Here is a 16,362-nt window from a genome sequence, read left to right as displayed (position 1 = left end):
AATCTATATATATACAGTATTGCACAAATTATAAGTGGGTTGACAGTTATATTAACAATACAAATTCATGAGCATTTACATAAAGCTACTGCTCTAGCAGGTTTTGCTGCATTTTGTGCCTGGTACTTTAGTAAATATGACAAACATAAAGGAACTCAGCTACTTCAATTCATAAGAAACGGCTTTCAAAAAAAGCAAATATGTCATCTCACAGAACACTTAATATGTCAAACCCAGGAAAATTAATAACTAAATGACAAAAGGAACACTGTTAAAGAAAAGTTGCTGATAAAATGTCAGGTTAAAATATTAGGCTTAAAAATTTTAGCAGTTGGACTTAGGACCCAGAGTGTACACACCATATTGGGAATTATAAGAAAAGATCCCCATGTTCTGCTTCACAATTACTACTACCTTCCAAAAGAACAGTTCTGGGTGGCTACAATGTCTTCTTCCCTGCTAGTATAAACGACTGTTCCACAGTCCTGGTGAAACAAGATGGTAATTCACATAAATGGGCTTTAAAATAAGATTCTTCTCACCCCAAATAAAATAAAACTAAATATGCTCTCCAAATTACAAAGCAATCTTATCCAAATGTTCACCAGATAAATAAGCCAGACCACCCATTTACCTTCACTGACTGCCTCGGAGCGCAGGGCTGGCGTGTCACCTACAAGACGGGGAGATGTGGGTGATCCTGGCTGTGCCCCTACCCAGCCTGCAGTGTGAGGGGGTACAAAAGCCCTTCAGCTTCCCCGGGTATAGAACTGAAGGGATGGGCTAGATGGCTTTTAAGAGAACTTCTGACTAAAAGGATCTAAGTCCGCTTGAGATCCCATATCCGAGCAGACGCTTAGGGTGGGCAAAAGAAATGGACTTAAAAACAGGTGGGTGAAGTATTTACCTTTTGATCCCATCACTCAGAACTATTCTGCACTACAGTTCAAGGAAATCTTTGTCCAATACTTTAATGGCTGGGGATGCTGCAGGGTAAGCAAATAAGGCATCTGACAATGAAGTTTTAGATAAAAATGTAGAAACGCTGTGCCCAGTTTGGGTAGAAAAACAGTGCACCACCACCACACCACACCAGCAGTCAAGACTTCCTGCCTCTGAATTTTAAAAGCCATCCATCTTGTTGGGAGATGTACGTTCAATCCTTTCAAAAGATCTACCAATCTACACCTATTAAGAATATGTTTTCCAGGGCTTCCCTGGTGGCGCAGTGGTTGAGAGTCCACCTGCCGATGCAGGGGATACAGGTTCATGCCCTGGTCCGGGAAGATTCCACATGCCGCGGAGCGGCTGGGCCCGTGAGCCATGGCTGCTGAGCTTGCGCGTCCGGAGCCTGTGCTCCGCAACAGGAGAGGCCACAACAGTGAGAGGCCAGCGTACTGCAAAAAAAAAAAAGAATATGTTTTCTGAAATCCCCCCGGGAAGGCAACTTCCATGAAACTAGCTCTAACAGAAAGGATGCAGGAAGGAGAATTTAATTGCAGGGTAAAACTTTTTTTCTTTACAGATCAGAAAGACGACACAAAGAGAGCAATAGATTCTCATTTTCTGTCTCCTATAAAGGACACAAGTATCAATTCTTCTGGAATCTAACACACTGGCTTCATTTTCAAATGCATCACTTTATTTTCCTTGTAAGGCAGCCATACGTTACAAATCTTAAGCATGCGACAGTCCTATGACTTCTTCAATAAGCCGTAGAGCTTCCACAGCTCTCCTGGGGCCTACAGCCCGAGCAGTCCTGAGGAGTCAAATGTTAAAGCTTTCTCCACAGCCACACGTTCCTTTGATGTTTGGGTTATTGAACACAAACTCACTGGATAATTTGTCTTCAACATAGTCCATTTCTGTTCCTAAAAGTGTTAGCTGTGCTTTCTTCTCGATGAACACTCTGACTCCTGGGGGAGAAGAAAACATGAGTTATATAAAGCCTGCCATCCCATGGAACCTGCTGATTCAAAGCACAACTGAACTTTAAATAGTAACCACTAACAAACGTCAAACAAGAGGCTTTTGGGGCTTCCCTGGTGGCGCACTGGTTGAGAGTCCACCTGCCGATGCAGGGGACACGGGTTCGTGCCCCGGTCCGGGAAGATCCCTGCGGAGCGGCTGGTCCCGTGAGCCATGGCCGCTGAGCCTGCGCGTCCGGAGCCTGTGCTCCGCAACGGGAGAGGCCACAACAGTGAGAGGCCTGCGTACCGCAGAGAAAACAAACAAAAAAACAACAAGAGCCTTTTGAATCTGTCTCATTATTTTCTTTAAGGGATGCAGTGCTCAGTTTTCTGTCCCCTTTCCTACACAATAATCTATGTCAAAAACAATTGTATTAAGCTAGACAGTTGTGTACAGCAAATTCTATGACAATTCTGTGTAAAACTAGAATTTGCCTTTCTTCGCTATACTTCAATTTGCTACATGAAGAAAATGTGTATATTCTCAGTAAGAGTTCTGTAAAGATGGAGTGAATGAGATTAATGAAAATCCTGAAATGACATTTGTACACACAACACACTGCCAAGCCTAGAGAAACACAAAGGACTATGATATAATGGGCTAGTTTAATAAGACTAAATCATAAATCAGTACAAGCAGTTCTGCTTTTCTGCTTATGGACCTGAAAACTGATAATAACATAACTCCCTAGTTATCTCTACCTACCTAGTTGGTAGAGGTGGGCACCTTCATAAATACTAATGGATTAAGAAAGCCTTCTTCCTTATAAAAAACTGCATCATTACTTAAATATGAACTATCTTTATTAGATCTCTTCTTTAAGATGAAAAGTTTCAGGTTTAAGATACTTTTACATATTGATTTTAAAAATAATATATTATTCCTGTCTTACCCCTAGGTTCTTCATGACATTTTTTTTTCTTCTTAGATTCCATATATATGTGTTAGCATACGGTATTTGTCTTTCTCTTTCTGACTTACTTCACTCTGTATGACAGACTCCAGGTCCATCCACCTCACTACAAAGACAAAGACCTACTAGAGAATGGACTTGAGGATATGGGGAGGGGGAAGGGTAAGCTGTGACAAAGTGAGAGAGTGGCATGGACATACAGACACTACCAAACGTAAAATAGATAGCTAGTGGGAAGCAGCCGCATAGCACAGGGAGATCAGCTCGGTGCTTTGTGACCACCTAGAGGGGTGGGATAGGGAGGGTGGGAGAGAGGGAGACACAAGAAGGAAGAGATATGGGAACATATGTATATGTATAACTGATTCACTTTGTTATAAAGCAGAAACTAACGCACCATTGTCAAGCAATTATACTGCAATAAAGATGTAAAAAAATATATATATATATATTAACAAATGTCTTTACTGATCAGTAACTTAAGTGCAATAAAAAGAATACACATCAAGAACCCATGAAAACTGGCTAATGGTGCACACAAAGCCAGTGCTGCAGAACCCATGCACGCTGAAACTCCCCTGAGGTTGTGGCAGTATTTATTTCGTTTTAAATAGATTTTATCAGATTATTGGGTAGGGGCAGGGACTGGGGGGGCGGGAAGGGCAAAATATAATTAAAGCACTGCAATTTTTAATAAAATTTGGAAATAGACCCTTCTAAAGCAGAAGATGACATTACTTATTTGACATAGATGCTTCACACCAAAGTGGCTGCTTCATTCTGAAGTTTTATCATCTTAAAATCTTTCTGCACACAATGATAACCTTTCATAACTGAAACAAATAAACAAGTTTATCCAATAATCTATCACTTAGTTACTAAGAGCGCAGCCTATGGAGTGAACTTGATTGTGTTCAAATGTTCATAAGGCCACTTACTGGCTGTGTGACCTTAGGCAAACATATTTAATCTCTCAGTGCCTCAGTTTCTTCATCTGCAAAATGGGGACAATACAGTACCATTCTCATTTTAGTTGCTGTGTATAAATCAGTTAATATTTGAAAGCCTGTCGAACCGTGCCTCCCTCACAGTGAGCACTATGTACACCATTCCTACTATTATCATCATTACACTCCATGCTACACAAGGCTAAACATTTTAGGGAGAAGAAAGTGTCCAGAAAAAGTTTGCTTAAAACTCACCATCTTGAACAACTTCTTCATCAGAGTCTCCTTTTGTCTTTGTATATTCCAAAGTGTAGGAAAGGCCATTACAACCCCTGGTTCGGACACCAACTTTCACACCAACCTGAAAAGGCATTGTAAAAATAAACTTAGTTTTAAAGTAGTACAGATTAAACAGTTATATTAATAAAAGCCCTATTTGATAACATTCATTTCTTCAAAAGCTAAAAGATAAATATTAGATTTCTGGCTATAAAGAGTCCCTTTAGGAAGTATAAGCAGAATGGGAAACCAGCATTTAAAAAATTTAACTACTGTACAAATATCATTACAACATTGGCAGGGATCCAAAAAGAATAAAAACCAATTATATACAAAGAAAGAAATATAGAGGGAACACTGCCCCCCAAAACTACAGTCACCAGTACCCTAAAAATGAGCTTGTGTGTTTTTTCCTATTTTCTTTCAGTCTTTGTCTCATATATAATCTAAACATGGGTTTTTTTTTTTTGGCCATGCCATGTGGCTTGTGGGATCTTAGTTCCCTGACCAGGGATTGAACCTATGCCCTTGGCCATGAAAGCTCAGAGTCCTAACCACTGGACTCCCAGGGAATTCCCTAAACATAGTTTTTATTAGAGCAGAAATAAAAAATTTATTCTCTACTTTGTTTTTTTTCCCACTTAAGACATCATTTTCCCATGTAATTAGCTTTTGTAATATCATTTGCAACTAATGCCTACATAATATTCCACTACACCTAAAGCATGTTTATTACTTAACCATTACTATTAACCATTTTGTCTGGGAATAACATTTTTAAGGGAAGAGTTTTAATTCCAAAAATGAATAATCACCTTTTTAAAAAAAAAAAAATCTGATGGCAGAGACTACCTAAGAAAACTGGACTTTCTCAAAAATGTTTTTGCTTCACCTCACCACGTGAGATGTTCCCAGGATATTTCCCTATGGTTAGGTTCACCAAGGTTCATAGGTCATCACCTGGCAATCCTATTGCCTCTATGTGACATGGGGCCTTAATTCTGTAAACATTCTCAAGTACCAGAAAGCAAAAGCCTGCAGTCAACACAGACGTTAAGAAGTTTAAAAGGTGGCCAAACAGCACTTTTAAAATACCAATGTCTACCTCAATGTAGTTTTCTAACAATATCTACCCAATTCCTATCTATTCTTGAGTCCTATCTGCTTTCTCGTGTGTGTATACAGCATTATCATAATAAGTATCATTTTAGCAAGCAGATCCTGATTCCCTGAAAAGCAGTAACACGTGCTTGCTCCAGGAAAGCAAACATAAAGTGGGAAGACACCTGATGAAGAGCGTGAGTTAAATGTTAAGCTGTTTGGTGGTTCTGATGAGTTGAAGCATTCAGAGTATTCTCTTCTGTCTTCAAACAAGGAGACAACTATAGCTTTATTCACCTTCAGAGTGACAGCTTAGAGAATGTGTAAGGGAATTTCACATATTCAACATGATAAATAATAAACTGCCTGGCTGAAATTCTGGAGCATACGTCATAAATACTTGTTTAACTTAGTTTTTATCTTTGCAAATAGGAAGACTCAAACAAGCAGGAAGTCCAACTATTAGGAATAGAGAGACACTTAAAAGAGTATGTGAAAATACAGCTTTAGGTAACTGGAGTTTGGAAAAGGGATTGCTTATGCCATAAATGACACCTGATGAAGTGTTTGCTCAACCCTTTTCATGACAATATGAACAAACATCCCTCAACTCTACAAAAGTGAAATTGTGTCAACTGGTCAATTTATACTCTAGTCATTAGTCTACCCAAATTGAGTTGGAATTGAGTTGGAACACTGATATACTTAGATTTAATAATTCTTAGGGGGAAGATGATCGAACTCCTGTTATATTGTAATACAGGTTGTACAGTGGAACTTAGAAACTACTCTGTAGTCTAATTATTGAATATTAATAGTCTTGGAAGTCATTTACAGTATCCCTTAGGCAATGAACAATGTGCTAAGATTAAGATGGTACGCACACCCCTTGCCCAACAATTCTACATCTACGAATACAGCTTACGTAGATGAAATAAGCTATGCCTACAGATCCAGAACAACGGGCCTGGCACACTACAGATGCTAAATATTTGTTGAATAATGTTTGTGGAAGCACTGAATGAGAACAACCCAAAAGACCTTTAATATGAGAGCCTGGCTAAATAAACTTGCTCAACGGAATATACTAGTATATGCAGCCATGAAGAGAATAAGGATCTTTATGTTAGGATATGGAAAGGTCTTCAAGCTATACTATTAGGGGCAAAGCAAAGTGCAACCACAGTGTGTGTGGTATGTTCTCACCTAAGTAGGAAAAGAGACACACACACAAATGAAACAAGCAAAGTCTAGGCCAGTGGTTCCCCTCAGGGAATTAGTTTTGGTTGTGAGAAGTCTGGCACAGGCCAGAGATTCTGCTAAACATCCTGCAATCCACTCCCAACAAGGACTATCCCGTCCAAAACATCAACAGTGCTGAGGCTGAGAAACCTTGGTCTAGGTAATAAAATGCACTGATGATCTGTGCAAGGACACGAAGAGGCTGCCTCCTGGAAGGGAGAATGAATGAAGAATGTGGGGTGAGAGAGTGACTTCCTTTTCATAACACCCTGTTGTGTTACTTGCATTTAAAAATCATGAGCATTTTTTACTTTTTAAATAAAAACACCTAATTAATGAAAGCACACTGTTTATCACAAGATAAATTCATTGTGAAAATACAACTTCAATTTTTTACTAAATATTTGTCTGACTGGTTTTACTTACGTGTTCAGGCTTATCATTAAGAAGCTGTTTTATCTTGTTTACTGCTGAAGGTGTCTGAAAAAAGGGAAGGTTATTAAGTTGTTACAAACTTTGCATTCTTCAGCCTTATATTTCCTAGTATTTAAGACAACTCAAGCCTATCTTTAGCAAATTCATGTGGTGAATTTATGTTCCATTCTAATCAGAGTACCTTGTGGATTTCATACACAAGCATATGAACTCTACTCAATTAAAAGCATTTTTTAAAATATCTACTAGCAACATCCTCTTCATCCCCTGCCCCCACCCCCCCAGTCAAGGTCAGCTCCCTGTCATAATCTCTGTGGTACTATCTACTCACATCACAAATGTAATTTTTCTAGTCAGCATCTATTTCGAATTCCTACTTTATGCCCAGCAACAAGCACATTGCCTGACACACAGAAGGCACTCGACAGTCAATGAATGATTTCAAGTACCACATTGGGAAAGCCAACCTTCAGGCATTTTTCCTATTGATCATTATTAACTCTATTGCTCATTCTGTTTACCCCAAATCTATTTCAGATCCATCAAAATGCACAGCTAGAGGAAAAAGTGATACCAGCATCAAATAACCCAGTGTGTGCCTCTCGTGCCAGTCCCACGGAATATTCACAGAGATTAACTGATTGATTGATTTTGGCCGCGCGGCACGTGGGATCTTAGTTCCCCAACCAGGGATCGAACCTGCGCCCCTTGCATTGAAAGCACGAAGTCTTGACCACTGGACCTCCAGGGAGGTCCCTAGTCACAGAGATTATTACATCAGCATCTAAGCATCTAGATGACCAGAACTAAGCTAGTCAATAATAGAAACAAGAACATGGAAGAGTTTTCAGGAGAAATGCTGTTTAACCAAGCCCAGTTGTCCTCAAAAATACTTCATGCGTAGATCAGCATTACAAACAAACCCCAATTTCCTGAGGAGGCTGTTAGGGAGAAAGCCTGTCCCAGGGCATTCCTGGTCCACTTCCTTGCTGTGTACCAGCCCATTACTTGGCTTAAACAGGGATAAATGTCCCTCCTCCTCAGGATTCTTGTGAGGATTAAATGAACGAATTCATGAAAAGCATTTAGAATAGCACCAGGAACAGAGAGCTCAACATAAGCCAGCTATTATTATAACAATGAAAATGTATTATCATGAAGAGATCATGTCCTTCCTACTTCTTGTTTTACTAGCTCCTCTAGCTGGCAATGCTGAACCGGTCCTCAAGTTTTCTATACAGGCATTTTCCTGGTTTGTGAAATCTCAGAGTGGACATTATGACCTAAGAGTGGACATTATGACCTACAACTAGGTAGTAATCGTAGCCAGAACTCAAGCCTGTGCTGGGGGTACAGACCTGATGGATGGCCCGAGTGTGCTCTTTCACCCTGTCTGGTGGGGACTTGGCCAGATGAAGATGCTGAAGCAGAGTCTGGACCCAATTTAGAAAAGTCATGAAACCAATGTAGAAGGTTGACACTATCATTAAAAAAACAAAACCAGGGCTTCCCTGGTGGCGTAGTGGTTGAGAGTCTGCCTGCCGATGCAGGGGACACGGGTTCGTGCCCCGGTCCGGGAAGATCCCACATGCCGCAGAGCGGCTAGGCCCGTGAGCCATGGCTGCTGAGCCTGTGTCTCCGGAGCCTGTGTGTCCGGAGCCTGTGCTCTGCAATGGGAGAGGCCACGACAGTGAGAGGCCCGCATACCGCAAACAAAAACAAAAACAAAAACAGGGACTTCCCTGATGGCGCAGTGGTTAAGAATCCACCTGCCAATGCAGGGGACATGGGTTCAATCCCTGGTCCGGGAAGATCTCACATGCCACGGAGCAACTAAGCCCGCGTGCCACAACTACTGAAGCCCGGTGCTACAACTAATGAAGCCCACACGCCTAGAGCCTGTGCCCCGCAACAAGAGAAGCCACCACAATGAGAAGCCCGCGCACCGCAACGAAGAGTAGCCCCTGCTCACCGCAACTAGAGAAAGCCCGTGCGCAGCAACAAAGACTCAACACAGCCAAAAAACAAAAACAAAAATCACAGAACAGTGCACTGCACTGGATAAACAGTGAAACTTTGATTTAGTTATTAACATACGGTGTGTATGTATTTCTTATTGTGTCTCACTTAAAAAAAAAAAGTTAAATAAATCACTACCAGTGGGTGGTTTATAAAGGCCGTTTCCCATGGTTCTATCAGAACAGGAACCAAGCAGATCAACGACAGGGAACAGGATGGGGGTGGGGGGTGGGGGGAAGGAGGAACTTCTGCAGAATTATTTTTATTTATTTATTTTTTAAGATCACAGTATGTTAACCTCAAATAGTTAGAGAGATATTAATGGAAAAAATTTTTTTAAACGCTTAGTTACACTTCTAAATGATTGCCAGTAAAAACTAGCTTTCCTAATTTTCATGGTGATATTTCCCATGTGAGTCTTGAAGAAATTAATCTAATTACTGTCAAATTACAATCAAAAGATTTCCAGTAAATTAAAAAAAAAAAAAAGGCACAGCCATGGGAAAATACTCACTGGAAGTCCAACCTGATGCGGAGCCTTGGTTTATTGCCAGCAGATGGGAGGTGTAAGCTCAGGGCACACATACTACGCTGCCCCACCTGTTTCTTTTCATCCTGACCAGGGACTGAACCTGGGCCATGCAGTGAAAGCGCCGAATCCTATCCGCTGGACCACCAGGGAACTCCCGAGTCTCATGTGACTTTCTAAATTATCTAATTTGGTTTTTACAAAAGCAATATATTTCCTTCTTTTCTCAACTCTTAGTAGAAAACACTTAAACAGCAAACAAAAGCAATTCACAGAGAGTGGTCCACTTACCACAAAGTGGTTGATGCTCAACATTTCATACTGAAAGGAGCTTAAGAGAAAAATTACCTGCGTGCCTGGGAACTGTCATTACAGGAACCAAAACATGTCTTAATTTTCTAGTGTCAGGCAATAATCAAATATACCCCACTGGGAGGAGTGTTACTGATGATGTATAACCCTGCTGAGAGTCCACTTCAGGGTAAAGATATGGTTATTAGAACTTTCCAAGCAATGGATCTGAATTTCAGAACAAGTCAGAATGACTAAACAGGGGAACATCTAGGACTTAAGATCATTCTGGGAAATAGTATAAAAACTTCAACAAAACAACATGCTGCAAGCCTAGCGGCCCTCCCATTTCAACATACTCCCCCAAACAACTAAGTTACCCATACCCACCCAAGAAAGTTATGTAGAATCAATGAGTCTAATTCACCTGAGATTTGGCCAGTGAAATAAAATTCAAGAGGCCCTTGAAACTCAATGAAATATTATTTCTCTCATATGTGTATCACAGAACAAGACATTCTTTCAAGTGAAAGAGCATCTGTGAGTGAGATATTTTGGCCTTAAAAAAAAAAGATTTCTAGTCTGTTTTTGTGGTTGAAATTATGGGAGAAGGCACTGTACATAAACGAATTTTTTGACTACTTCATAGCAACATACTTTTACTTTATCCCATGCCATAGCGTTTCTATTCCTTGTAGCAGAAACTTTCCATCCTCAATACTGCATTTCCTTAGTCATTCCCCAGGTAATTTTCATTTTTTGCTGTTTAAGGAAACAAGATTAAAACCCAAAGTTAACTCCACGATTATGTATACTAAACATGAGCCAACAACTACAACCTACTTTCGTTTCATTGTAAATCTGGCATTTTAAGGTTTAAAAGATGGTAGATAAAGGGCAGCCAATGAATAAATTTCAGTATATTTTGTTTGAGTCATTCTATAACAGCTATGGCATTATGATGCTGTTTCCCTTTTGTCTTTGCCTATTCCTGTACATGTAGGTAATCACAGTATATATTCACAATTTTGTAGCCTACTTTTGAAAGTTTAACATGCTACTCATTTGATACATAGTAACATACATATATTCACTGTTTCTTGAGTACTTTCTAGGTGCTTAATGGTTTATATGCATCATCTTTTTATTCTTTCAGTTCTGTGATTTAGGTATTAAAGATTAAATAATTTGCACAGGGCTAGTAAGTCAAAGAATTAAGAGTTATGACTCCCAAACCTTTAAAAAAAAATCATTACTTAGAATGACTACATATCTCGCCAACAGGATTTACTCTTACTTATTTAACTGGCCTTTCACTGTTAGACATTCAGGCTACTTCCAATTGTTTCCTGTGTAATGCCCCTTAAATTGCCTCCTATACCAATCTTACAGCTTGGTCACTGTTCCAAAGGACTTCTGGGGCTACTCCTTCAATGAAAAAACACCTCCTTGAGCCCCCATGTATTTAACATCATATTGTTTCCAGACCCTTCTCAACCAGGAGCTGCTAGAAATTAAGCCCTAAGGCACCCACTGTATGCAATGAATTAACTTCTCTCTTGTGCATCAAGAATGATGCTGGCTATGTACCATTAATCTTCACATCTTTGGTTGAACTTTAGGCCAGTTGTGGGTATATCCCTATAACCCTAATTAGGGCTGCAATGATTCTGCTTTGTACAACAATGGAAATAAAGGCCTCTGCTTGCAGTGTAGCGTTAAATCTTCAAGTTCTCCAGTCATATTTTATTCTGGCTCCTATACATACAATTCCATTCACAATTCCTGGGTCTGCAGCCAAGTAGGGAAGGGGGATGTCATCCTCCTTGGATGAAGGCTACTGACTTTGATGTGGTGGGTTGAAACCTTATTCTATCAAGGACCCACCCCTGGTTGCATAAAAGTGCCTGTGACCAGTCTTTGAAGTCTTTCTCTCCAGCAAACCACCAATCCTCTCCTGGATTGACATCAGTTAACACAGGTAATCTGGCTCTGAAAACATGGAATCATGCTTTTATTTTATCAATACCTTTTCCTAACCTCTCACTGACTAGACTGCACAGGTACAGCACTTCTCAAAGGTTGCAACATGTCGAATTCCTGATGTCAAAATTTATACTTAGCTAACATTCATCATCTCTTCTTACCCGTTTCATTGAACTATCTCATTTCATTTGCTCTCATCTGTCTTCACTCATTAGTCCTTTGATGATTTCACTGCTTTTGCACTTAAATGAACATGGTGTTAAACGTTTGCAAAAACACTTGAAAATTAAGCACAGATATCAATACATGCATGCCAGTATGTTAAGACTAGGAACACATGCCAGGATTAAAATAACTGCAAGCCTGCTACCACAGACCTTTGGTGGAAAGAAACAGGGATGTGCGTTGGCACCAGCTAAGATCACAGGGAAAGGGACTAAAGTCTGCTAGACAGTTAAGTAGGATAAATTCAGACAATGGACTCCTGCATGCTAATTCGAAATGTTGATCAAAGGCAACACAGAGCCCTTGTGAACTGAGAACTGACATGACAAAGCAGTGCTGGTAGCAGAACTGGCCTGGTAAGCCGGGACAGGTAATGAAGCATAAAGGAGCAAGCGTGGATTGAGAGCTCAGGTCTGAGAAAGTGGGCTGGGTTACTGTTCCTAGTAATTTCTAGAGGTGCCAAAGGCCTGGCCCATGACTGTTTCCCAAGAGGGTGGGAAATGTAGGTCTTAAATGTCTGATGACTAAGTAGGAACGGAGAGAAAGGGTATGACCCATGCCAAATGGTGGAGAAAGAAAAGGCAAAAAAGTGTCTCCACACTTTCTTACTCTTCCTGGCTCTATCAGTACCAGTGGTAGAATTCTTTTAATTTCTTTTTTTTTTTTTTTTTTCTTTTTGCGGTATGCGGGCCTCTCACTGTTGTGGCCTCTCCCGTTGCGGAGCACAGGCTCCGGATGCGCAGGCCCAGCGGCCATGGCTCACGGGCCCAGCCGCTCCGCGGCACATGGGATCCTCCCAGACCGGGGCACGAACCCGTATCCCCTGCATCGGCAGGCGGACTCTTAACCACTGCGCCACCAGGGAGGCCCTTAATTTCTGAATAATTTTTACTGAGATTGAAAGGAGACGCAAAGTATGAGTAGTGCTTTCTAGTTCTTATGATTTCAAATCTTGGAGAATTCTAAGATTTGATGGTGTATCTTTCAGACTGGAAAATGGGCTTGATGGTACAGAAAAAAACAATGTAGAATACAGTATCACACAAAAACCGGATAACCTCCTTATGCACCTAAAACAGTGACCCATTATAAAAATATATTCTCCCACCTGATCATGACCTTCTCCTGTTTTGCTGAAACGAATTTTCCGGCAACAGGCCTTCTTATGGCATTAAATTGAACGGAATCCACTATTCAATTTAATCTGTTTTCCCCAGTCTTCAGGAATTGAGTGTTTGCACAAAGACTTCTTTACCAAGAGTGGGGTGTGTGTGAGAAGAATGCTGAACTGATCATAAGATTTCCTATGAAATTAATCTTTCAAAACTGCAAATAGTGACTGCTTAATGGACAGGGGGTTTTCTTTTGGGGCCAGGTGTTTTGGAGCTACATAGAAGTGACAGTTGCACAATACTGTGAATGTACTAAATGCCACCGAATCGAACGCTTACAAGTGGTTAATTTTATGTGAATTCAAAACACAAAACAAAACTGTGCACTACGTCGGGGATCCAGCATGCGCAGTAAATTCTGTAAGTACCTGCAGCAAGTTTCCTTTGAGTGTGTTTGACCTTTCACCCAGAGAACGCTGTAAACTCACTCAGGGTGGAAATTTATCCTTCTTTGTCCTTTGTTAGAGCTACCACGGCCTAGGACCGCTGGAGGCACAGAGTGCGTTTCAAAGCCTCTTCCACCCCAGACACCAGGAAGTAACCCTTTGTGCACTGCAGCCTTGATCTCTGCAAGGGGGAGGGCTTTGTTGTCTCCGCGCTATCACCGGCGCTCCCATATCACACTGTGGTCCTCCAGCCGGGCGAGGCTAGGCTCGGGTCTCCCCAAGCGCCTCAAGGGTAGGAACCCTGGTTCATTCACCCAGCTGAGCCCGGCACCTGGCATTTCGACCTCTAAGTAACCCGCGACCTCAAGCACTGCTGCCGCGGCAAGACCCTCCGCGGCCCCAATCTCCGGAAAAGCCGCGCCTGACCCCCAGGGGCCACGCTCGCACCGCCCCTCGCCCCTCAGCACGCGGCGGCGCGCGGCCCGCTGGGAAACGTAGTTCCCGGGCGCCCGGCTCCCGAGGAGCAGCCCCGCCCGCGCTTGTTTATCTCCCCAGCAGAGGCGAGTTAGGGATGCGGACGATGCGGCGGCTGCGGAGCGGGTCAGGGGTCCCGCCGCCCGGCCGTGCTGTGCCCTGCCACCGTGCCCACCTCGCGGGGGCGAAGGTGAACCAATATAACGGGCCTGGTCGCGCGCCCCAGCCACTCACCAGGGTGAGGGCGGCCCGGGTGGGCTGCAGCTTCCTCTTGCTCACAGCCCGGACAGTGGCCCGGACTAACGAAGCCGACATCCTCGCCGTCCCGGCAACCCGATGCCTCGGGCCGGAGCTCGGCCACCTCAGCCTCTCTCCATGGACACGGCGGGCGCATTGACGCCACAAGCTCCGGCGCACGGCGCCCTAGGCCCCGCCCCTCGTGGGCCCGCCCGCGCCATCGCCATTGGGCGGGCCGTATGAGTGACGGGCGTGGGGCGGGCCGTATGAGTGACAGGCGGAGAGCGTGGCTTGGCGCCCGGGCCGTGATCATGTGACGCGGGGCACAGGGGTCGAGGGCAAAGTGGTAGCTCTGCGGCAGGTCCCCGCGCGCTGACTCACACCGGACTGGGGCACATGGAATGAGCTCGGACTTGTCGACTCTGGAGGCGCGCCGTTCCACGCCCTGCCTTCTGGGCAAGGTGCTGCCCCGCCGCTTGAGAACTCAGAGGAGTCTACCGGCCGGGGAGGTGCCGTTCTCAAGGGCAGAATGGATTCGAGGCCCGGACAGCTACGTTTCCGTCTTCCTTTTTTGTCCAGCTAGACAGTTCTTCTTAAGAGCGTAGAATTACCGCAGATTCTCAATAAACATCCTCCTTCTCTCCCCCGCCTTTCCCCAAGCTGCTTGGGATGTTGAAATATGGTACTAACACAATGTTCGCTTTAGGTTGGAATCCAGCTTTACTGTAAGATGTGACTGGGCAGCTCGGGGAGTACTTTTATAACGAGTACCAGTCGATAGCTTGATGGAATACCTGTTGCTTGTCAGATCTTGTGGCTGCTCAGGGACTTCTGCCCTTTAATTCGGCAAACATTCCTGAGCCCCAGGCATTGTCCAGCCAGCACTATACCCAGGCATACACAGAAAGCCTGGTAAACGGAAGGTCCAAGGAAGAATTGGAGATCCTGGTAGGAGAGAAGTGCAGCAGGGGCAGCAGATGGGAGGAGAACATCAAGAAACGCGGCATTTCTAAGTGCTAAAGGGAAAAAGGAAGGAGGGGGTTCTGTGGAGTCTTGCTGGGGAGGATGGATTCTTGCTCAGTGTTTTGACGTGGAAAGAACCAATCAGTGAAGTGTTTTTTATTTTTATTTTTAAATGCTGGGCTGGGTTGGGCGAGGGCTCCCCCTCGTCCCCCCGCCGCGCGCACCACCACGGGCGAAGTGTGAAGTGTTTATTAGAACGCAGTTTATCTTTCATCCCCTAGAGCCTACAGGATTGGATAGTTCAGAATTCGTTAAGTAATTTTCTGCTACTGAGATGCAATCGCATTGACAGTAAGAGAATAGTTGTTTTCCAAGCCCCTATGTGCACAGAAGAAACCGAGTTTAGGAGACGGTAGTGTGGAATCGTCTCTTGGTTTCATCTTTAACTAGGTGGGTGATTTGACTAGGTGGTGATCTGTGACTAGGTGGGTGATCACGTTCCTTCTCATGCCTTGTCTCCTAAAGATATGGTGAAGCTTAAATGAAAAGGTCTTGGAAGACTGCACAGCACACAGCAGCACTCCATAAACGGTGCTAATTGGTAATATTCAAAGATGCCATAAATTGTGAAAATACTCCGTATGATACAATGTCATTATACATTTGTACAAAGCCACATAATGTGCTACACCAAGAATGAATCTTAACATAAACAGTGGACTCCAGGTGACAATGATGTGCCCACGTAGGTTCATGGATTGTAACAAATGTCCCACTCCGCTACAGGATGTGGACAGTGGTGGAGGTTGGTGTGCTGCAGGGGCCGTAAGGGAACTCTCTACTTTCTGCTCAATTTTGCTGTGAACCTAAACCTGATCTAAAAAATAAAGTTTATTAATAAAAATGTAAAAAAAAGATGCCATGTATCATTTTTATCAATTATTGAAAAAATGTTATACAGTTATGCAGCACTGTTCAGGTTTCAGAAGAACCCTTGAGCACGTTATCTCACTGAAGCCTCACTACTTTGAGCCACACAGAGCAGGAGCGTTGGCATGGCTATTTTATAAATGATGCTTAAACTCAAGCCGTTTAGTATAGTGCCTTAGACGCTATTTAAAAACTCTAGTCCTAAATTTTCTGATTGAGGATCCTGTGTATGACTAATAGCTTTCTTTCCTCTATTTAATAC

The 16,362-nt window shown here is 42.8% G+C and overlaps 1 protein-coding gene across 1 annotated transcript; it reads right to left on the bottom strand.

Moving 5' to 3' along the window:
- Nucleotides 1-465: 465 nt before the first annotated feature.
- ISCA1 (iron-sulfur cluster assembly 1) lies at nt 466-15,214 on the bottom strand. The gene is made up of 6 exons (XM_060100475.1): nt 15,098-15,214; nt 14,589-14,786; nt 14,205-14,393; nt 6,880-6,933; nt 4,087-4,192; nt 466-1,916 (listed from the first exon to the last, which is right to left on the bottom strand). Exons 1-6 carry the CDS (start codon nt 15,212-15,214, stop codon nt 1,768-1,770), a joined length of 813 nt encoding a protein of 270 aa, XP_059956458.1. The 3' UTR covers nt 466-1,767.
- Nucleotides 15,215-16,362: the final 1,148 nt, after the last annotated feature.

The sequence above is a fragment of the Mesoplodon densirostris genome, chromosome 6, assembly GCF_025265405.1.
Source record: "Mesoplodon densirostris isolate mMesDen1 chromosome 6, mMesDen1 primary haplotype, whole genome shotgun sequence".
In the NCBI taxonomy this organism is placed as follows: domain Eukaryota; kingdom Metazoa; phylum Chordata; class Mammalia; order Artiodactyla; family Ziphiidae; genus Mesoplodon; species Mesoplodon densirostris.
The sequence above is the reverse complement of the archived record's forward strand: the minus strand, read 5'-3'. Positions and strand labels throughout refer to the sequence as shown.